The sequence below is a fragment of the Calypte anna genome, chromosome Z, assembly GCF_003957555.1.
Source record: "Calypte anna isolate BGI_N300 chromosome Z, bCalAnn1_v1.p, whole genome shotgun sequence".
NCBI classification, from domain to species: domain Eukaryota; kingdom Metazoa; phylum Chordata; class Aves; order Apodiformes; family Trochilidae; genus Calypte; species Calypte anna.
The window spans coordinates 48080307-48105030 of record NC_044274.1 but is presented as its reverse complement, the minus strand read 5'-3'; the positions used below and the strand labels follow the sequence as shown (position 1 = coordinate 48105030).

Sequence of the window (24724 nt, the reverse complement as noted above, 5' to 3'; positions counted from 1 at the left end):
GTGAAGTTGAAGCCTTTTAAGGGAAAGCAGTGAAGACAGTGAAAACATCCAGAAGCAGAACATCCATTTCACATTATCGTTGTTGCCAGTGCTGGTGCAGTCATTGCTACTGCTGTCAGTTTCTCATAGGCTACTAGAGGTGCATAGTTAAAAAGAAAGAGAAACATACAGATCAAACTTATGGTAAAAGTTAAAACCTGCCATCTTGAGATGAACTGAATAATACTTCCAAAGCTGAGAAACAAAGTGGCAAAGAGCTCCTCAGCATCCATAGGAAGAGACAACATTGACTAAGAGGTAATGAATATCATTCTAAATTTTTAACAAAATTTTTAAAAAAACTCTTCGCAAAATTAATTTGAATGTTGGAAATCATATAACTAATGCAAATGATCAGATGAAAAAGAAACCATGGCAGTGTGATAGGCACTCAATCCTAGACAACATCTTCATACTCCAAAAAGAATGAACCCATGGAAACTTCAGGTCTGGTTGCAAGTACACCTAAGTAAGCCCATTAAGACAAAGGCCATATTATGTGATTAAAGAATAAAAAAAGCTGGATCTCTAATGGAAGTAACTGATGTAGGCAAACATAAATCAGTTGCTTTGTTCTCAGAAGTGTCCACTGTGTTAAAAAATTTTGAATCATCTCAGACAGTAAAATATCAAATAAACCACATTCCAAGTTTAGGCTGTGTGAAGACTGTTTTCTCAGCTAGAGAAATAGTTTTCTTGATAATCAGATGTGGATTTTTACTTGAGATACTTTTTGTTCTTTATGTGAAGAAAGACTACAGAGGTAGGAAGGAAAACTGTTCTTCATAATTTCAGTCAAACCATAGTAGTCTTTAAGCTAAAATATGCTATACACCTTAAATCAAATGAGGCTTTCATCAGCTGGAGATCAGGTAACACGGTCTACTTCAGTGGCTAAATAGAGACTTAGAAGACCCAGTGGGAAACTTTTCCTCTGCAGCTGGTAACTCTGAAACACATCACTACAAAGGTTTGAATTCTTGTGAAATGCTGCTACCACACACTGTGTTTTTCAGTGGCCCACATGTCTGTCTCACCAGTCCCTTCGGTTTCAGTTTGTTGAGGCCTAAGAGTGCTTACCCTTCTGCAGAATCAGTTTTATTGCTCTCTAAATTACAACACCTTGTATAGCTCAGCGCTGGTTCCACAGAGACCAGTAGGACTGAATCAAAAGATAATGTCTGTGGAACACCTGTCTTTGTTCTGAAGCCTGCTCAGCCAGGTGTCTGTGAGCATCTTTCACACGTGCAACTGACACCTTCAGGAGGTGGAAGACAAGAGAGACAAGGATTATCAATGCATGCTTCTTTAGTGTTCTTTCAATAGTATCTCTTTTTCCTCCAAGTGTGGAGGAAATGTGATTCACTCAAGAGTGAATTTGATGCTGCAGTTTACCCTAGCCAGCATTTCAGCTGCAGTGCAAAAGTCTACCCAGTAATTTACAACAGTTAATGAGATCTGTCAAAGAAAGCCCTTCCCCCAGTGAAGTGACCTTACAGGCATCATGACTTTGGCAGGATAATTTTGTTTGATTGACTGATCTATTCTCAGAAGCTATAAAAGTTTCCCTGGGCACAAGAAAGTCAGCTTGCCACAGGATGTTTGCTGTATCTGAATAATGTGTGTGCTCATCAGGACTTTTTGTAGTGCTGTGAAGAACAGGTTGCAGCAAATTTCCTTCTGGCTTTCATTAATGTAAGTCATGGTAATTCTGCTGAAGTCAGTGGTATTTTGCTAGTGCAAAACCACACTGACTGGGACATACCCACAAGAACCACTTCTTCATTAGCCCATCTGTGAAAAATAAGTCTATTGTCTTCACTTGAAAACTGAAAGACAAGGATATTCATTGAACTTTAAAAAATAAAATAGCACTTTTTTTTTCAATTGAAAGTTATCTTTTTTAGACAATTTGAGAAGGACAATATTTTTATTGTAACTCCAAAGAAAATACTTAGAACTTTCAAGAGTCCTGTATCCTCTATTTTCCTCATTAGGTAATGTGGAAAACGTTATGGCCATTTCATATGACTATGAAATACAAGGAGGAAGATGTGGTATATTTGTAGTTAGAGCTGTAGAATATGTAATACAGTTGCCTGGTGCAGAAAAGGTAATTTTTGCATTAGTCTGTTAAGGTTTTCAGGAGCAATTTTAGGATTAGCTGATTATTTTTTTTTTCCTGACTAGGAAATTTTAAAAATTATGATCTTGGTTATAAAGATTATTATTATGCTCATTATTATCTTTATTATAAACTGGCCAGCTCATGCTATATATATTGCAGAGTTCAGGAGTTGACTGAACAGTTCTGTGTAGGGACTCCACTCACCTATAATTCTGTTTTCTAGGGGCAAAATAACTCAAACTGCTTCTCATGGTTGTACTGTATGTGTTCTTACATTTTAATATAGATAATGTGCAACTAGCTCTTCAAAGTGAAAACATGAATGAAGTTGAACCATAGAAAAGTAAATTTGACCATAAAACCTTATGTTAATTTGTATTCTTATATTAACTCACTTTACTATCTCCCTGATAAAAAAACATCTGCTCCTGCCTTTTTTTTTTTCTTTTTAATGTAGGTTTAAATAGTGTATAAAATTGCAAAAGTATAGCTTCCTCATCTGTGTGGGTTTTTTTTTTAATTAGTATCTCAGCATAGTAGGACATAAATGCCTTTTGCTTATATAAAGGCAGAATAACTAAGGTGATTGTGCTTTAGTTTAGGTCCTAGTGCAAATACCCCATTTCCCAGCCTAGCAGGAGTACTACCCACAGACAGAAGAAACCTCATTCTGTGATCTCATTGATGCAGTGAGCACTTATGCTGAAAGGAGGAGAGCAAGAATACTGTTTGAAGTTAATCCTATTAAATGTCTGAGGTGACAAGAACCAGAATGTCCATGGTTTCTTGCATTCCTTCTACATAGTTCATGCCCACAGAACATATAAACACAGGTATATCAACTTTGTGGTTAGGCATAAATAGAAGGCCTTTACTCCAAATAAACTAGGAAAATTAACCTTTTCATATGGCGTATTTTTTATAGTTTTTTCTTTTGAATTGCTCTGTAAGTATATTCCATCCATCAAATTGGCCTTTTGACATCTAAGGCTTTAACCCAGAGAACTCAGGTATTGCTCTTACAGGACCACTGAATCAACGTCTTGATGATGAATCATTATACATATATATATATATAGAGGGACATAAAACATTTACTCTGATAAGGGAGACCTCTGCAAGATAAAAACTCTTTGCAGCACTAATTTCAAAACTTACTTTCTGAGAGCAGTTGTAGCCTTTCTGACCAAAGAAGAGAAACTTAAAAAGCTGTATACAGTTTAAACCATCCTGTGAAGGTACCCTTCTGAAAATGTCATAGATTCTAATTAATGGATCTTTGATTTTTTTTCATGGATAAAACTAAAACCTGTACCATGAGTCACAAGCAATTGTTCTTGCAGAATTACAAGTTCTAGAAATCCTCATGCTGAGAATTAATTTGCCTCGCAGACTAAAAGATTTCCTTAGTATGTCTCAAGCTTGTTATGAAGTCATATGATACATTAGGTGGTGCTGGAAATCTTCAGGGGTACATAAAAACTTAATTTTCAAATTCTGGTCCACAAGGGACACTACCCTTTTGTCTCAGGTGGTGCTTTTAAACAACAAAAAGTCACTTTTGTCTACAAGAAAGCAGATTGGTGACTGGGTGAATGTAAGGTAAAAGAAAAATTTTTGTAAAGAAAGATATTTTAAAATTATTTTTCTTTTACTTTCTCTGCATGTCACATCAGTCATATTTCTTCTTTAGAAAGATGTAGATGTAGGAGCATTAAAAAATCCCGCCCTGTTCCTGCATTTATTCTCTGCTTTCCCTGGCTTTGGAGATCCAATAACTTCCCAGTTACAGAATATGAGTTTCTTTTCTCTGTGTGTATCTCTGTGTAGTTTCAATTGTTATTTGTTTGATCTAATGCAGCACATTATTTCTCTGAGTCTGAAGCTTTGGGAATTTTCTGGATCTTGCTGTGGTAACTCCTTTTATGTTTCCTGGGTTAAATGTCCACATTAAATGTCCACAGGTTGCACAAAGGCACCTTCTGCATTTATTGAGACTTCAGTCATGATTCTTTATTTCAGCAAAGTAGCAATAAATGAAGAGTATGTTTAATTTTCTTTGAGCTTCTACTCACACTGTAAAGTCTTAATAGTCAAGAACATAAAATTACTGCAAGGAGCAACATTTATGTATTTGTTCTAAGCTTTGTATATATATGTTTGTATGTATATTATGTTGGTTTGTTTGAAAGACTTGGTTTCAAGAAAGCCCAATGCCAACAGAGTCAATATCTGTGTTTTTGGTGCCAGCCTAGTGCATAGAAGTCTCTGAATTTGTTGCTGGTCAAGATAGGTCCACCTGAGGCTGTTTGTCCCCAAACTAAAGGAATACAGAAAAGTGAAAGGGAAAGGATTTCCTTCCCCCAAAACAGTATCAGGATATGGGAACATTTCTGCAAGCAGAGATATTCCTGTTCTATTGTTACACTACTCCAAGAGAATTGGTTTTGCTTCTCCAGCGTGTTAGCAATTGTTTTATGGTTGATTGCTTTCTACTTTTTGGCAGTATGCTACTGTTCCCAGCCTGCAGTTGCTGTCATATAATGATTAAATCCTCTTAAGTTCTTGATTGTTGTTCAGAGACAGCCAGAAACCTGTTCAGGTTAGCACTGTGTAACCTCCCTTATGCAGCAGCATTTCTATGGGCCGATAGTATAGCTAGTGCTGCATAAATAGAAGGAGGTGCATACTTTCCTCTACCTGTAAACTGGAGACATAAAAAGTGTGTTTAGGACTGAACATTTTGATAACATTTTTTTTCCAGGAACCTCTTTAGGCCTTTTAAAATAGGGATCAGCAATTTGTACACTACCTCATTTTAAAAACATGAATTTTTTAGAGGTAATAGATTACTAAAAAAAATAACACCTAGGCTGGATAGCCTAGATAGCAAGAGATGTGTATTACTTTAGGAAAAAAAAAAAAAAAGATTTGGAGACTTAATGTCAGTGCTGATTAAATGTTTTAAGATTTTGAAGAGAATACTTAAGGCTGAACTGTTGCTTAGGTGTATTTATGTACCAGAATAGTTCATGCCATCTACTTTATGCACCTATTTTAAGACAGTGTGATGGACCATCTGAAAACAGGTGTCTCTCTTTTGATCAGAGTGGTGACTGCTTTTGCCTTGGCTCATATAAATGTGTTGAATCCCCCACTCTAAGTGATTACGCTGAATCAAGCCTGGGCTTGACTGCAGTTAAAATTATGTAAATTGTCTCACATGTATAATTTAGGAATTGCTTTTAAATGTGATTGTCAAAGCAATCCTAGTGAGATTGTAAGGTCTCTTTTAAATCATTCAGATTACTTGACTATGTTTCAAGTTTTATTTTTGTATTAAAAAATAGTTGGCTCTTAGTATCCTGGACACACAACAAAAACAAATATCATAGAAACAAGAAGAAGAGTAAATCTGCATAAATCCCAGCCTGGTACTGGGTTACTTAGTGATTATTTTTTTTTCTTCTTTCTTGATTTTTAGTCCAAGAAAGGATGTTTTCATTACACTTCATAACAGGAATAATTTCCAGTTAACAACCTGGGCAAGGGAAAGCATATCAAGCTGATGTACTGCTTTATTTTGCTTCTTGAAAATACTGACAGGTCAGTTATCTAGTGGGAGTATTTTGTTTAGGTGCATCAGAGGAGACAGGGAAAGTAAGTTCAGGCTCAGGTTGAGGCTAGGATTGCTTTTCTAGAGGAGGCACTGCATCATGGAAACATTCCTGTATTGTCTTGGCCTTGCTCACATGAAAAGAACACCTGGGTTTTGTAAAGGAAGAGACTTCACAAGACCCTCTAACTTTCATTAAAATATTCGTATGATGAGAATGTGTATCAATAGATGTTACAGTTTATTGCAGAGAAATATACTGCAGAAATATATATTGCAGAGAAAGATACTTGTAAAGACTACTGAGCTGAGGTCCTGCATTTTCCAAAACACTGCACTTGGTGTATAAATGTATTTGGGTTCTGGTTGAAGTCAGATTTTGAGACAGCAACCTGTTCTGAATGGTTCTGTTTATCTGTTTTGTGGGTTGTTGGGGTGCTTGTTGTTGCTTGTTTGTTTTTTACCTATAGCCCAGCTGTCAGGACCTGGAATATTCCTCAGCTGATCTCTGGCCAAGTGTAAAAAAAGCACTGTATTACTTGTGTGATGTTTTACTGTGTATTTTCCAGAGTGGCAAAAGTAATGAAGGTTCCTGTGTATGAGACACCAGCAGGATGGAGATATTTTTCCAGTCTCATGGACTCTGGACGTTGCTCACTTTGTGGAGAGGAAAGCTTTGGCACTGGTAAGTAGTACACAATCAAAAGTTTCCTCAGACTATTAATGAGCTTTTACTTTTCTTGAATGCTTCACGTCAAAGTCAAAAGAATCAGCAAATTAGTGCTTCTTGTGGAAGAACAAAGAACATGTTAATAGCTTGAGGGTCTTCTTGGTCTTCTTTTGTGTCCAGTATCTTGAGGTACAAAAAATATGGAAGTTAGACATTCAGAAGCCATAGACAACCTTATAACTGCTTTGGCTGCTTTTGGAGGTGCCTGGTAATCTCTTCTAACTTGAACAGTTAAGTAAGACAGAAAAGTCTTTCTGGTCTCACTGTAATAGCCTTTTCACAGACTGCAACAGCATTTGTAGTTTTTCCAATATGGCATTGTGATTCAGTATACAAAGTATGAGATTGTAATGTCTAATGGTATGTATAATCAGACCTGTTGCAGATGTCCCTTTCTGGAACATCCCAATTACTCAAAACTCAGACAGATTAAACCACCATTACAAAAATCTCAGTTACGTGTCAGCATTTGTGTTTTGCCTAAGTATTTCTCTCATATCTGTCACAAGAGTCAGCCAAGCAACAGAAAGCAGATTGAAAGGCAAATTTGGGTCCTCATGAATTGATTATTGTCAGGAAGCATTAGAGCAAACAATTAAAAAGTCCACTCTGTAAATCTGTACAAATGTGGGTTTGGTTTATGGAAAAAACTGAGCTGACTTCACAGTCTGGTTTGTTTTTTTTTTTTTATTTCCTGGGTTATGGCTCAGAAACACTTTCCTCTTTATTTTCATTGTCCTGCTGGCCACACTTCTTTTGGGCTGCATCAAAAGAAGCATGGCAGACAGATAGGTGATTCTCCCTCTCTACTTTGCTCTTGTAAGACCCTCACCTAGAATACTGTGTCCAGCTCTGGAGTCCCCATCAGAAGAAGGACATGGAGCTCTTGGAGCAAGTTAAGAGGAGAGCCATGAAGGTGATCAAAGGGCTGAAGCATCTCTCCTATGAAGACAGGCTGAGAGAGCTGGGGTTGTTCAGCCTGGAGAATGCTCTGGGGACATCTTGTAGCAGCTTCCAGTGCCTGAACGGGGCACACAGGAAAGCTGGTGAGGGACTTTTTACAAGAGCATATAGCAAGTGGTCAAGGAGTAATGGTTTAAAACTGGAAGAGGAGAGATTTAGATTAAACATTAGGAAGAATTTCTTTCCTCTGAAGGTGGCAAGATGCTGGAACAGATCCAGAAGCTGTGGAGGCCCCATCACTGGTGCTCAAGGCCAGGCTGGATGGGGCTCTGAGCAGAAGGTGTCCCTGCTCATACAGGGAGGTTGGAACTAGGTAATCTTTAAGGTCTCTTCTAACCAAAACCATTTTATGATTTGATGATCTATTACTGCTATGTCACAGGGTTTTTTTTTGAAGAAGCACATATCAGATTAACTTAACCATTTTCCTGGTTAATAAATTCTGGTTAATAAATCCTGGTTAATTAAATTCTATATTTTGATGTGAGTTCAAAATTTTTATGTTACGGTGTATAATTTATTTCCTATATATGACAATTTGTCATGCATTGAAACTTACTTATAATTTTCATTTTGTTTTCATTGATCTAAGTCCAGTATTAAGTTTGTTGATTGAAGCAAGTTAGAGCAGAACGTTCCTTTTTCAAAATGAGGGTGCCTTTAAGTTTTAGACATGCTACTTTATGTGTTACCCTATCATTAACTGCAAGTAGCTAATCAAACTATGATGACAGAACTAAAAATATATTAGATTTCTGTGGGTGTTTGTCTGTAAGAAGGGAGAGAAATTAATAATTAATGTTTATTTTCTTTCTGTTTGGAATGGGAACTTATGTCCCTTGATCTCTAACATGGATACCTTCTTGGTTTAAGTGCTGGGACTGGCACAGATTTGTATTGCCTTGAATATATCTTTTTGATAGCTATTTTCAAAAGGTGTCCTTCAAGGTCATTGAGTTGATTCTAACTTGGAGAGAGGGGCAGGAAGATCTTGTACCTTACAGAATTCATTGCTTTTTGTTGTGGTATGTTGTTAGACTGAGTCTCCTTTTGCCTATAAGAGATCCAGAGAGAGGAGTTTTCAATTTTTGATGCCTTTTGATGGTTTTTCAGCAGGCCAGTTCTTTACCCCTTACCTTTAAATAAAGAAGTTCCTCCTGCTCATCCAAAACCAGACATTTCCATGCAAGTTGAGTGGACCTTGAGACATCAGTACGACCTCATTAGCTCCTCAGTTCATTGGAAAAAAGTCCTGCTTTCGTTATTATGCTGAATTTGAAGTGTGGGTAGGCATTAGCTGGCGAGTTCTCATAGGCTGAAGTACCTCTTGAGTAGCTTACCCATGGATTACAGCACATCCTGCTGCATCCAGTGTTAACTGTAGAGGTATTTAAAGCAAGTGGGGTGGCCTCTATGTGCTGTGTGCTACAACAAACCACTGCCTCAAGCCTGTTTCTGCTTGGGAAGTAATGTGCCTAGACTCTTTTCATCTACTGATGGTAGTACAGCTCTTACAGATGCTTTCTGTCTCAGGGAGAAACCTTTGGTTGCTTAGTAGAAATAAAAAAGAGCCAAACTTAAATTTCCCTGGCATATTGAGAAGGCATGGTGAGTGTCACTGAGCAGGTTTTCCCAGGTATTGATGGACTTTTAACCCTGCCGATCAGTTAAATAAGAATGGAGAAAACTGGCTTCAGGGCTTGATTTACTGAAAACACTGAGAGTGTTTCCATCTGTATTGGCCTTACATCATTACCCTGAGTAATGACATCGTTAGAAATAGTTATTAGGAAGTTGGGAGGGAGAGATAGGTGTTTCATAAAGGTCAAGGAAGGGCCTCTGGAGTATGTTCTTCTAGGCAGACCAGAAGATTCCTCTAACTTATCTCTGTTCTTGCAACTGACTTCTTTCTTTTGCTTGTATCCTTCTCTAGAGCCCGAGAACATCTGCATTTTGTATAACAGCCTCTCTTCTGATTTTTCAGCTCCTGTCTCTTGACTTCAGACTAGTCTCTGCATTCCTACCACTCTCTGAGTTCCTGTCCTTTAATCTAGTACTCCTATCCTGTCATTAATTCTACAGATTCTTGGTAAATCCTGTCTCTTGGGAATTCTAAGGGTACTCCATATTTCTGGCCAGTATGTAGAGCTGCTCTACAGCAATATTTAATGTGTGCATCCCGGTGTGTTCTGGCCAGACGAACTTTGTTTTGCCGGCAGCACTTCAGTGCAGAAAGCCTCCTACCTTCCCATTTCAGCCTCTGCTACCTAAAGACTAATCTGAACCTTCATGATTCAGTCCCATGAGCATACAGACAATTTGCAAACTGGGCTTAAATTCCTCAGTGTGTGTGTAGTTGCTGTCTAAATGAACCATGACAGTGCCTACAGGGCATTTATGCAAAGACTGTGATGCCTGAAGTTTGGTTTTCTCTCTGCCACAGTTTCCTTAACATCTTTCAGTTCAGTGCAGCTGTGTGAAAATATCTCATATGTTAGGTAGATTCTTTATAAAATGCAATCTGGTCTGTAGATGACCAATACTTCAGCAATGCAAACTGTTTCTAGCAATAAATATTTACCTTACTGCAGATCTTTCAGTTATGTCCCAAGCTGTGTGACCTTCATAAGTTTCTCCCAGTACTGGGCATTTTTGATTAATTTTACAGGTTTCTTTTCAATCATATCTATTTAGAGAGCTGAAACTTGGCCCTTCCTTACCTTTCAGCATGGTTTATTTAAAGAAATGTATCTGATCAGATGATGATGTTACAGCTGATCAGAGAGTTAGAATCTTGCTTTTTTTTGCATAAAATTAGGGGGTTTTACAGATCCACATTCTGTTTTCAAGTGAAATGAACAGAGACCAATTGCTTATATACCCAGGTAATCCAGCCCAGCTGGAATTTTTAAATAATACAGAGCCGTGGATTTATAACATAAGGGATTTTGCTCTGGCAAGTAAATATAAGCAAATTTTCTCCTATAAAAGGACAAAAGATTTTGAAAACATCCCATAGGGCTGTGTTTCCCAGACTTATTTTCTGGCAGCTGATCTTGGAGCTCAACCAATGCTTTAAAAACTTCTTCCATTTTTGTAGCAGTGTGGGGAGCTTGTCAGATGAGGTTAGGAGCTTTCTGGTTCTATGACTAATGCCCAGGACAAGTTCAGAGAGGGGTGTCAGCAGCAGCAATTAGTTTCTAAACTTCATCAGCAAACTATTAATCAGGATTAGGAGGGCAGTGTACCTCATTTATCTTTCTGTGGTATAAGCCACTTCATCAATGGCTATATCTTTCACAAATTGACATGCTTCCTCTCTGAATTTTTAGATACTATTAACATCAGCTGCTTTCTCCTGCAAGATTATGTGGAAGAAGAACTAGGGGAGAATATAAAAATGTGCTGCTGCTGAAATGAATGAAAGAGCTGGTTGGTGGTATCTGTTATAAATCTAAACTAATCTCATTAACTTGAATAAAGGAACAGATCAAAATGCTTTTGAATCTCCATTTCCCTAAAATACTGCCAAGTTTCAGAGTGCTCTATGATACATTTTGCTAGACTCAAAGTGTATGCAAATAAAATTATTTACTGTGAGTTTGTTTACTCACTTTAGTCATATGTTGGTTTTAGAATTACTTTTATAGAATACAATACACTAGGCAGAGATGACTAATAGGAAAAAGCAATTCCATTTTCTTAATACATATGACCTCAGGGCTCTCTGTGTCCATCAGAATTGGTAACCTCAGATACAGATAAAGTTACACATGTAAAAGACAGTCAGCATGCCCAACAGCTTTCCAACATCAGAAAAAATCATAAAATGAAAATTTTTTGCAAGCTCTTACTTTTTTTCTCAGGCTGCTGCCTCCCAGGACTGTACTTCAATTTAAGCCTTTTTTTCCCAGGTTGTTTACTCTGGGTCTGGTCATACCAATTTGTTGCAGCAGTAAAAAATAAATTTTGCTACTGTTATGTGGAGAAATATGTGACAAAATAAATTAAAAAGAAGTTGTCAAAATAATTGCAATTACTGTACATTGTAAGACCCGCATGTATGTGCTTAACAATGGCAAAATTAATATAACAGGGTAATCGGATACATATTTGTTGACGCCTCCATTCTGTTGTCTCTTACTGCTTCAGCTCCCTAAACTGATTCCAGAATTCATTAATACCTTAAATGTTTTAATTAAAAGTATTGCTGACATTTATCCTGAGGTTGCTGAGAGCCCTCAGCAAGCCACAAGGACTAGTAATGTGGCAGTCTCAGGAACACATACTTGTGAGGCACCTTTCACTGCATCCCTTTGCAAAGGGCAGCTCTGCCTCTGCAGATCCACTGCAAAAACTACTGGCTCTCTAAATCCAAGAAGGATGGTGGTAGATAAATTGAGGTAGAAGAGCAAGACCCCTCCCTGGAATTCCTACCATGTGAACTGGGCAATAGGAATAAGTGAGAGAAAGAGAAAGCAAAGTCACCTCAGACAGTGAGTGGTACAGGAGGTGGAAAACAGTTGACTAGCAGTGTTGCAGTGATAGAACACACAGGATCATTGTCCCTGTACTTACATCAGGCTAGTGTTTTCAAACAGTGATTTTCATCTATGGGGCAGCTATGCTTTTTCCCCAGCTTTTCCATACAGATGTTCCCACCAGGATTACTTTTCTTCCAGTGTTTTCTCTTTTAAGAAAAGCAATAATCAAGCAAGATAAAATCAGTGGTCTTCTGAATTCAGACAGCTTTTCCCATATTTGAGAGTATATGCTAAGTCCTGTGAGGTATTCCAAAATTGTTATTACTCTCCATTGTTGGACCAATTGCTGCTGTAATAAATATAAACATATGAATGGATTTAGGTTTTGAGTATCTGAACATTTTACCACTGAGAGGTGGGGAGATTATAGAAAAGGAGAAAAGTGCTATTCTATGGTGGGGTTTGGTTTTGTTTTGTTTTGTTTTATTTTCCCAGAAACACTTTTCAGACTCTTGTTTTTTTCCTGTTGGGAGGTCATGAATATTCTGGAAATCTTCATTTTTCATGATATGGGAAAATTCTTCCTCTGCAGCTTGACAGATGAACATCTGCATAAACAAAGACATGCTGTTGAATGTCCCTCGTGTGGCTTGAAACATTCTGATTCGTGGCCAAGGGTTTGCATATCTAGGCCAGTTCTGAGATAGAGTAACAGAGGTTTGGACATACTCAGTGAGCAGGTTTGGACTGACTCAGTGTGTCAGTGAGCAGGAACATGACTAAAAATATTTTCCTGTTACTATGATTTCTGTCCCAATACTTATACATCTTTCTATTTAACCTTAGGAATTTGGGTTTTGTCAAACCACATTTTAAATGTCAGTCCTGGTGATCCACCTGAACGATACTGGAATTGCTGAGGTTAATACTGTTGACGTTACATAAAAAGTTAAATGAGACATTTGCCTAAGCTCTTTACCATGTTTTCTGATTTGCAGTGGTACCAAATAATGTGATTTACCTACATCTCCTTAGGATCTGATCACCTTCGAGAGAAAGATGGACTGTGGGCTGTGCTGGTTTGGCTTTCCATCCTAGCAGCTCGAAAGCAGAGTGTGGAGGAGATTGTCAGGGATCACTGGACAAAATTTGGCCGTCACTACTACTGCAGGTGAGAAAAATGAGGAAAAGGCACAGGAAATTATGCAGTTGATAAGACAATTCTGCCACAACCATGGCTTGTGTTATGTGTTCAGTTACATTTAAGTGTGCATTTGTTGTGTTCACAGAACAAAAATATGACACAGATTGACACATTTCATTTTTTTTCTGATAAGTAAGTAGCAACAGAATTTACTTACTGAAGGAGCAGCATGTATATACCACTGGTAATATATGAGCAATTGAATTTCCTGATATTGAATGCTAGAAAGATTTGAATTATTTACTTGTGGAATCTGTAGGCATAGTTCATTACATGGTGAAAAAAAAATGGAAATTCCAGCAAGTGTTACTCCTGCTTTTGTTTCTGTATGTGCTTCCATATGATAGTATTTTAGTGACAACAGGAACTATGGCTACTTCTAATTCAGGAGAACTCCTCTGATGATCCAAACATTTGCTCATTTTTATTGAGGTCTCAAAAGGATGAATTCTAATCTTGATAAGATAGCTGTGTATTGATGAAGCTACTTTTTTAACCGTGAGTTTTCTGAATTATTTCTCTTAACTCATAATCAGATGGCCAGTGTAAAACTGTTGTGCACACATTTGGTGGCCAAATTGCAGAGGACATTAATGTGTGTTCTGGTTTGACTCAGAATCAATACTTCAGTGGTCTACCTCTGAATTTTATATAAGCAATAAATTGATAATTGAGAGTATATAGAGTTCAGTGAAAGCAGAGATGTTTCTTCAGGGATTGGGAACTTACTTCTTGGTTCTACTTTTTTATATATATGCAAGGTTTGATTATGAAGCACTGGAGCCCCGAACAGCATATTTCATAATGAGAGACCTGGAAGCTTTGATCACTGACAAATCATTCAGACATCAGCAGTTTGCTGTGGGCAGCAATATCTACAGTGTGGAAAGAACAGACAGCTTTGAGTACATAGATCCTGTGGATGGCACTGTGACCAAAAGACAGGTATGGTTGTAGTGATGGGGTAGCAAAGTTTCACAACTGTCACATTGTAACTAACAGTGTTGTTTCTAATGTTCAGCTGGCAAACCTCGCCGTTTATTTATAGGATGGTGTTTTCTTTGCTCTGATAGATATTGCATATCCTACTTAAGATTAACTTGGTCTGGATAAGAAAATCTGCCTGTGGTTTACTTTGCACTTCCTGTGCTTAACAAGGGGTGATAGTGTCACAGAGAATGTATGAGGGGATGGAGTCCCTGTTGACAGCAATGCACATACAGGGAGAGTGCCCTTTCCTGAACAGTGCAGAGTGTCTTGTTGAAAGACAGTTTTTTTCTATCTGAAATCTCTTCTTGCAAGACATTACAAGAAAAGTTAAAATTTCCTTGCTCTTGGTGACCCACAGGATTTGCAATAATTACTGTGTATATGACACAGCACCTGTTGTATTCAACACTGCATAAGACCTCAGTTGACTGTACTCTGTGTGTGTATGTCTAGCCCAAATGAATGGTTCTGTGTTCCTTCTGGGCTGTGTCTGTAATGAGCTTAGCTCATACTTTAGCTACCAAAAATAGCAATTCAAACTGAGCCTTCAGTATTTTGAAGTGCATGATGTGCTCAAAGCTAACCCATGTACTTTTTCCAGGTGTAAATATATGTTCAAATGTCTTGAAGGTGAGCTACAACCCATTAAAATGTGTTCTGAATTTGTGATGTTTATTTTTATTGTCCTAGCTTCTCTTGTCTATAAATCATCTGACCAGACCCTAGCAAATGATGCCACAAGCCATCAAAGCTGTTGTTGCGCTGTTCTACTCAGAGTCCCTGTAATTCCATTCATCATTGCATACAGATAATACAAGCAGCTCGTCTACCACTGAATTACTCTCTTTGTGCATACTACTGCTGAAACAAGATATGAGGCTATCATAGCATCCAAGTCCACTGCAAAATTACAGGCACTTGTGGCATTCGTACTTTCAAAGAGTAGCTTACAAATTTCAGTAGCTTTGAAATTTTTCTTTCCTTATTATTTTTCCAGAATCCTTGTCCTAAATTAGAATAAAATTGCTAATGATATCAGTGTGTAAAGCAAGCAGAGAAACATGACTTGACCTATTTTCAAACGGACCCAAATTAGCCCATACAGCCCATACAGCCCAGACAGCATGTCTTTTCATCAGGTGAAACATGTATTTTTTGAGAGTTTGTCTTCTGGCAAGGTCACATTCCCAGCTCCATGTGTCTGCAGCATCACTAGGATTGTCTAAGCACAATGAAAATAAAGGAGAACATAGATGTATGAAAACGCAACAGGATTTTGTTGCTACTGCCATTTTCTCTGGTAATTTGCTTTTTATATAAATGGAGATGTCTCTTTCTAACTGTGATGACCTTCATGCAGATATTCTAGCTATGTTTTCAGGAACTCGTTCAAAATTTTTTTCCCAGCTGGCAGTAAAGAGAGATCTATATTCAGTGTAACTGCACTGGGTCTCATGAAGGAGAAGCTGGCTAGCAGGCTCAGAAAGCAAACAAGTTAGCAGCAAAATAGGCAGCAAACAATATGCCCAGACTGGAGCTTCTGATTAATTTGTACTATTGAAACCTGTGAATATTGTTTGTCAAAGTGTAATAATAAGGTATAAAATGAAAGGAACCATTGTGTTCTTGAAGACTGCTTTTATATGTAAAATCTTGTTGTGCTAGCCTTTGTGCACATAGCAGTGCTACTCCTAAGGATCCTGAAAGCCAAAAAGTGAACTGGTTGCATTTTTGTGTACAATTTTAATTAGAAGGTTGGGAAGTACATGTTGCCATTATAATGGTTAACTTCTAGCTCTTTAATGAAGGGATCCAATATCGTGAGATTCACAAAATAAAACTTTGGATCTTTGTTATTGAAAATTTGTTAATGTTTTCTCGCTTCTGTTTTTAGATTTGGTGTGCAAGGAATTCTGCAAGTAATCTTGTTTTTTTGCTTTTCAATTTGAGTAAGAGTCAGGAAATGGGTAGTGGAAAAGCTGGAAAAAAGTTGTTTGAAATAACTCTCCAGAGATAAGGCAAAAATTCTTCTCTGTTCAGAATAGTATTTCAGTTGTGCATCAGCAGTAAGATGCTTCCTGTCAGAGTAGTAAGTGTGGCCCTCTATTCCTAGAGGACCAAATAAAAATTGTGATAATTGCAGTATTTTGAAGTAAAAGTATTGTCAAAAATCCAATACCTTGCTGCTGAAATTAGTAGCTGAAGAACACCACAAACCTCTGGAAATCAAACTTCATGGTGTAATGCATGGTAGTTCTAGTTTTATGAGTGCTTCATAGATACTGATACATCAGCTCACTGTTTAACTGGACTGTAATGTTCAAGAGGGAAATCACTGTACAGCTCTGTCTACATCACATCAGCCTCAATGCTGGGTTAACCATGGAACATAATTTTGTTTCAGTTTTTCTATGCGTCTCATTAATATCCATTAGCTGGCCCAATTTGCCTAAAATAAGTATCTTCAGATGTTCAATGAGGAAGCTATACTAAACTTTTTTTTTTTTTACCAAACTTTTAAAATCCAAAAACCATAATTCAATGGGTGGTGAGACTTCAGATGTGCTGAACCAAGTAATAATGTGTTAATGATATTATTGCTATATAAACATGGAGTATGTGTAACCTATCAAAATATTAAAGTGGTCTTTCTAGTCATGTGATTGTGGGAGTTAGTAGGCCTGGCAGGAACATGTAAAATGCCCATTTAGTTTTTGGAGAATGAGACACTCACATGCTCTGGTGTCCACACGTGAAATTGGAACAGATGGATTGGATTCCCTTCCTTCTCTTTTAAAGTTGGTTGGCATTAATGTTCTGCACTTGGAGCTGCTGATCTGGGGTTTGACAGTCATTTGAAATAAACTATACACAGAACTGGGAAACTCTTAATTTTATCTTATTTCTTTTCACTGCCATAAAGTTAGTTGTAATGACCAGTCAGCAGAAGACAACCTCTTGTTCACAGGATAAAGTTGCAGCAAGCTGCCTGTATAATTCTAGGCATCCAAGAGGAAGTCTTGATTCCATTGAAATCATTGTCAAAACTCCATTAGCATCAACTGAACCAGCTCATTACAAAGTTGGCTTAATGGCCACTTAGTAGAAAAGCAGGATGTAAAGCTCAGCCTTCTGCATGCAAGCTCTTTCTGTACGTCAAACATATGCAGACTACCAGGTAAATTTATGTTACCAGTACATGTTAGAATGAATATATAATTCCATACTAGCACCTAAAAAAATGTTTCATTTTATCACTGAAATGAGAGATGGACAGTATCTCATAGGCCAGCTAATCCAACCCTTTACCCAAGTGCATTATCTTCCTGATGAGTATTTTCTAGTAATAATTGGCATTTCACCAGAAAGATGTGAAGCTGTTGGACTGGGTGTGGGCCACAATAGGGAGCCCCAAGAGGGGAGCCGCTGGAATGATCAGAGGGCTGGAGCACCTATCCTAGAGAACAGACTGAGACAGAATTGGCTTTGTTCATCATAGAGAATAGAAGGCTCCTGGGAGACCTTATTGTGTGGCCTTTTAATACCTGAAGGAAGCTAAAAAAAAAACATGGGGACTAACCTTTAAGCAGAACCAGTTGTGATTGTACAAGGATTAATAATTTAAACTAAAGTAGTGTAAATTTAGGCTACATATAAGGGAAACATTTTTTATGATGAGGGTGGTAGACACTTGAAGAGTTTGCCCAGAGTGGTGGTAGATGCTTCATTCCTGGAAATGCTCAGTGTCAGGTTGGACGGGGATCTGAGCAACCTGATCCAGCTGATGATGTTTGGATCACTTCAGAGGGGTTGAACTAAATGACCTTTAAGTGTTCCTTCCAACACAAAGTATTTTGTGGCTCTGTGATTATCAACTGAGCAATGCTTTACACAGTGCTGAAGAAGTTTTTGGCATTTACTTGAAACAAAGGCTTCTAATTATATTTCAGAATGCTAAAGCACTGTGTTGCTAATGTCAATGTCTTCTTAAGCTGCTGATAAAACTGGAAGAATAAAACATTTCTCTCTTAATTATTTTAACCATTAAACCATTATCTTAACCATTTTTGATGGTTTACCCTAAACAAAAGTAGTAAGGATCACAGTTTATGCACTAGGCATTTTCCAACAGCAGGACTAAATGGGGAAATAAAGTTTAGTGGCATTGGAGAAGTGGCAGTCAGTCTAACTAAGGGTACCATTTATGGACTGAGAACTGAATAGCATGTTAGTGAAATTTTTTAGAGTACTGAAACACTACAACTCTTTAACCGTGCAGTTTGGCCTTAGTAATGTTTGGCCTAATTTTGCATCCTGCCACACAAAACAAGTCAGATGAAGGAAATAAAAACAGTAGTAAGAGAGTCTTTGTTATGACAGGTGGGAGGAAATACACTAATTTATTTCTAGTCTTTAGAATGGGGAAAAAGAATAAATGAGTTGTTTAAAGTTACAGGGGAAAAGGAATTATATTCAAATAACTCTTCCTTTCACTTTTTATTTTAATGCAGTGGACTGTGATTTGTCAAGGTACAGCCACCATACATATATGCTGCTCCCTCTTCTCCCACAGGGGCTGCGGATTATTTTTTCAGATGCTTCCAGGCTCATCTTCAGAATGAGTGCTTCTAGCCATGTGAGAGCTACTCTCCGGATCTATGCAGAGAGTTATGAAAAGGATCCTAGCCAGCACAATAAGGAGCCACAGGTAATGCAGTAGCATTGTATTAAGTGTATAAGTAGCACATGTCCTCTCAATAGCAATGTCTGCAGGTTTTCATCTTTAATTAGGAGGAGTGCTCAGCATCTTGATCTCTGTATACTGTGTTTGTGAACGATTCTTCTAATCTTGTAACTGTACATCTTTTGAGGCAGAACCAGCAGTTTGAATGTATGTTTGTGAAGTAACTAATACAATAGGCAGGTCAAGGTCTGAGATGCTTGGTGATGAAAATGGGTAACAACTGCTAATCTATTAAGAGAAGCCATGTTAGTTTTAATTTTTCACACTTTTTTCCAAACATTGTAAAATTGGTTATAGAACAATATTAAGAAATAATTATATTTCAAGTGGGTTTTCTGAGGATGACTTAGTTTAAGAGCAATCCAGGGATTCTTCATGATGAGAGTGCAGTTAAGAATACTGATGCCAAAGTCTAAACAATGCAGGGATTCCTTGTAAGGGAAAGACTTGCAGTTGGCTGAGGATTATCTCATATCACAACTGGACTCTTTCCCAAGAAGAGTGAACGTTGAGAACAAATTGCAGTATTGGCCAGCAGATGCCTAATACAATTCATAATATAAATCACGTTTTGAACTGTCAGATTTTTCCTAGTAAAACACCTTCATGCTGTGATATACAACATAAGACGACTAAGGATGTTTCATGGAAGTAAGGATAAGCATTTGACTCGTAGTAAATCAAAACCCTGTAGTTTGAAGTTCTGTTTGGTTGTGTATTCATAATTGGAATGCAAAATACAAATTTCCCTAAACATAAATTCTGTCAAATGCATTTGAACTGCAGGTAAATGTTTGACATAGACTTTTCACCACATTCCCACCAAAAACATATAGAGTCTCTCCTAGTGATATTAAACAACCACCTATCAGTCATGCAAAGTTCTTCAGTTTTTCCAGAAATGTGCAGACCCCATTTCTGCAGATCTGATCTGTTAATTTTATTTGCTTTTTCTTACACAACAGTTGTATCCTCAGTAACTCCTTGGATAGAAGACAGAATGCTAAATTTCAGAGCAGAGGGCATTTTTTTTTCAATTTTATCGTATTTCTGCACACCCAGTTTTAACCATCCAGCAGAGCCATAAATTTATTTTGAGCAAATAAGAACACTGCTACAACCCCATTCATTCTTTTTACTGTACTGGGTGTACATGGCAAGGTTTTGGTAGCAGGGGGGCTGAAAGGGTGGGTTCTGTGAGAAGACACCTGAACCTAGCCCCATGTTGAACAGACTCAGTTCTCTGGCTCTGAGGTGGACCCACCACTGACCAAAGCTGAGGTATGATCAGTGATGTTTGTAGTTTCTCTGTGTTAACTTATTAAAAAAGGGTAAATTAAAAAATGGATGTGTCAGAGAGACTGAAAGTTCATTTTTGAGGTTTGAAGGGGACTTACAGTAACCTTGTGGTACGTGACATGTAATGTATGATCTGAACATGCTTCCTGTCTAGCGAATCTTAACAAGAAAATCCTAGAAAAAAATAAAGCATATACTTACAGCATGCATCTAGATAAACTTTTGACTACTTAATTACAAATGAGAATGTGATTTTTAAAACTGAATCCTCTTTGCATCAATGGACTGTTCTACTTGTTACAAGGTATGCAAAATGAGGTGTGATGTGCTGGCAGAGTTTAGGCTTCTGTATCTCTCAATGCCCTGGATTTACCAGTTGATTTTTTTTTTTAAATTAAGTGGAAAATAGCAAATGTACTCAGTGAGATTTCCACTTGTGAGAAATCTAAATTGAGAGAGAAGAGAAAGTAAGAAATGCATTTTCCTTAGAAAATAAGGAATGTGTTGTCCTACTGTTACTTTTGCTTGAGAGAAGTGCATGAAGTCCACCAAGGTCTAGTGGCCTCATCTGCAGGGATCAGGTGTCCAGGGAGCAGCAAGGGTGCACAAGGTGATAGGAGCCAGGCAGTCAGAGCAGCTGCAGCGTGGGTAGTGCCCTCATTGTCCAAGGGACAGTCCCTCTGGAGAAAGTGGAGCAGTCAGAGCAAGGCTCTGGTAACAAGCTCCACTGACCATTCTAGGCAAGGCAAATGGTGGGTCTGGTTCAGGATACACCTGGAGCAGCTTGGATGGGACCAAGAACAGGGCTGGAGACAAGGCAACAGTGTTGGTCCAGCCAGGAGACAGGGTCAAAGTTAGGACTAGAGACAAACTACAATGTACCTCCCAGGGAAAGTGTAGATCTGAGGCCCACCCAGCAGATCCTTAGATGAGTCTGAAGCCAAGCACTCCTATGGGCTAGCTCCAACACCCCTAGGGCAGAGTGGGAGCCCATGGGCAGGATGCCAGGAGGTAGTCCTCAGGAGAGACAGGGCAGAGCCAGCTGGGTTTATCACTGCCCTCAGGGCTTTCAGTGTGCAGTTTCTTATTCTAGATACCAAGACAGTTTGTTATTCCCAGGTACAGAAAAAAAAGACAGTAAGAGCCTGTCAGATTCCTACACTTCAGGCTGTTTATCCAGGATGCTCGCTGGTGAACAGATAATCCCAGGGGTAGAAACGTCATTGCCTTGAAACTTGTTTCAGGGACTTTCCTGCAATCATTTGGTGCAGAGAGACATTTTAACACCCAGACTGCCTCAGGAAGGACATAATACTATAGTACATAGTACTATAAACACATGTGCACAAGAACCTGTGACAAAGAGCAGTTTCATCTCAATTAATTCAATAAATTTCTGTGGTTTTCACCACTTCTCTTCTCTTGCCCTAGCTGGATACATTGCCAACAACATCAGGATGTTAGGATGTGCAAGGTTATGTATCCTGCAAGCAGATGGCTGATTTCAAGGGAGCACATAAATTTGATTGCAGGAGTTCCTCCTGTTAGTACGAAAACAACTAAAAATCTCTCAGGAGGACATTTGATAATTTTCAGTGGAATATGTGGAAGGCAGTGAATAGCAAACTCCTTTTTCAGAAAACATCATTGCTGGGGAGGGCCAGCATAGTCTTTCTATCTTTATAATTCCTTTTATGTGCTTTGAGATTCATACTGAAATGTACATTTGAAAGAGCTGAGACAGATTTTACTTTATTTCTTACTTACTTTCAGTAATAGGGGCAGAGTCAACATAGTTGTATGTGACTAGTTATTCAAAGGGCAGTGATGTACAGATGTAAAGCATATACCTTATATAGTATTTAAGAAAATTGTTACATTTGGGTTAAATGCTTATTTTTTTTAAGTGTAGTTGATCTCTGTAATTTGTTAGATGACTGCATGTAGTTTCTGTAACATTGTACTCTGTCTGGGCTGATCATGAAAAATTCTCTTTCATACTTTGCATCACAGAATGACGGAATTGTCATGGTTGGAAAAGATCCCTAGGGTCACTGAATCCAGCTGTCAACCCAGGAAAAAACACTGCAGCATATCCTGAACTACCACATCTACACATTTTTTGAGTATGACTAGGAATGGTGACTTCACTGCCTCCCTGGGCAGCCCATTCCTAATGCCACCTAATGACTCTCAGTAAAGAAATTCTTCCAAATTTCTAGTCTCCTGGTGCATCTCTAGATCCACAGGCACAACTTCAGGCCATTTTTTCTAATCCTGTCATTATTTACTGGGGAGAAGAGGTCAACACCCACCTCTCTACAACCTCCTTTCAGGTAGTTGCAGAGAGCAGTAAGGTCTCCCCTCAGCCTCCTCTTCTCCAAAGGAAATAAATCCAGTTCTCTCAGCCTCTCCTCATAGGACTTGTGCTCTATACACTTCACCAGCTTGGTTGTGCTTCTCTGGACACCCTCCAGCCACTAAATGTCCCTCTTGAAGGGAGGGGCTCAGCACTGAACACAGCATTCTAGCTGTAACCTCACCAGTGGCCAGTAAGTAGAGCGGGATGATCACTTCCATCATCCTGCTGGCCACACTATTTCTGATGCAGGCCAGGATACTGCTGGCCTTCTTGACCACCTGAACACGCTGCTGGCCCATATTCAGCCAGGTATCAGCCTGGTCCTTTTCCTCTGGGAAGCTTTCCAGCTATTCTTCCCCAAATCTGTAGAGCTGAAAAGGGTTTTTGTGTCTGAAATGCGGGACCCAGCACTTGGCCTTGTTGAACCTCAAAAAATTTGCTTTGACCCCACTGACCCAGCCTGTTCAGGTCCCTCTACAGAGCCTTCCACCCTTGAACAGATCACTCCCAGTCAACTCAATGTCATCAGCAACTCAACTTGCTGAGGAAACACTCAATCCCCTCATCTATATGTCTGATAAAGATATTGAACAAGACCAGCCCATATCATAAACCAAGGCATGAAATTATTTGCAAAAATTATTGGCTGCATAAGCAAATACTCAACTTACTGGACTGCTTCCTTCCATTACTTTTACTTTTTACATATGCAAGTGGAATATGAAAGCTTTGTATTGCTTTGTGTTTTTGCCTGGTGATACTTCCAGTCAACACCTGAAAAGAAAGGCAAAAATACACTAATGCATGGTTTTGGGTCTTTTTCACAGGAAATAAATCTCTCTGTTTTGATAAACAACTCATACTGGAATTTGCAGTGCCCTTTTGTTGGATCATAGTGGTGACTAGCTTGAGTTTCCCTCCTGTCAGCATCATTTTTCTCCCCTTTCCTTTCAGAGATAACCTTTTCCAAAACTAATCAGCCAGCTTTTCAGCAGTTTTCAGGCTTTTCTAGTTTCCTTCTGTACTCTTTGACAATATATACACCAATGGTGGGTGCCTCTTCTGCGTGTAAGCAGAAATCTAGAACACACCTGTATGTAGTTTACAATTTTTTTAAGTCTACAATCACAATTTTTAGGTCTACATTTTTTTGAAACTGGAATGCCCCCCTTTGAATGGAAGGCCGCTCTGTTGACACACTATGTCACTGGTGATGCCCCTCATCACTGTACATTACTGAGAAAATGGCTTTCCAACTTATTTGGAAGGTTTCCTTAAAAAGATTTATATAGTTTTAACCAGTCAAATAGGTAGGCATCCAAGTAGCAATTTCAGAAAGTTCAGCTCATTGTGAAAAACAATAGACTTCTATCTGAAGCCTCGGACCTTTATACATTGGCATGTATCTTTTTGTAAAGTTAATGGGGCTATTTGCTGTTCTAAATTTATCACAGTTGGAAACTTAAGGGGTATGTTCATGAGACATTAAGTACTAAAATAAGAGCTTATTGACCTTTAGGCACAGTTACAGCATTATTTTACAGATCAACTTGTTATTCATTATTTGGAGATCCCAGAACATGGCTGGTATCTTCTTGTCCTTCATCTAGCCACCTGGATATATTGTCAAACTTGAATCAGATTCAAACAGGAAGTTTCATATATAAAGACTAAGATAGAAATGACTCACTATACAGATTTGTTTTGTTTGTAAATCCACTGTGTTCTTCAGCAGCACAGTTGTGCTGCTGTTGCAGGGTAAGTTCCTTGGGAGCAGTGTAGTTAATAATCTGGATTGTTCTGGACATGGACTAAATAGCTCTGTTTACAGTATGTTATTAATTATGTGAATTGCAACAGCAATAAATAAGTGTTGTCAGAGACCTGTGCAGGCTGTATCAGGTACTCTTTAAATGGGGTGCAGTCAATCACAATTAGTTTTGCCAAAAACTGGTGAAGTGTGTGTTAGTTAGCTACAGAAGTATTACGCTAGCAGCAGCCAGACAAAGATTTGGGGGCAGGAGTTGTTTTTTTGAGTTTTTCTCTAAAAAGGCACAGAGGTGCCTTTCACAAAGGTGAAAGAAAAATTGATCATCAAATCTTGGTCATCAAAGACTGAATTTCTGAAGCAATTTTTGAATGGCAAGTACCAGAGGACAAAACAA

The 24724-nt window shown here is 38.3% G+C and overlaps 1 protein-coding gene across 1 annotated transcript in view; it reads left to right on the top strand.

The window, feature by feature from the left end:
- PGM5 (phosphoglucomutase 5) overlaps positions 1-24724 on the top strand; it is a 68668-nt gene that overhangs the window by 37813 nt on the left and 6131 nt on the right. Inside the window, exons 7-10 of the mRNA XM_030467687.1 lie at positions 6353-6468; positions 12996-13131; positions 13926-14109; positions 18728-18862. Coding sequence (XP_030323547.1) covers positions 6353-6468; positions 12996-13131; positions 13926-14109; positions 18728-18862 — 571 coding nt within the window. The remainder of the gene's footprint in view (positions 1-6352; positions 6469-12995; positions 13132-13925; positions 14110-18727; positions 18863-24724) is intronic.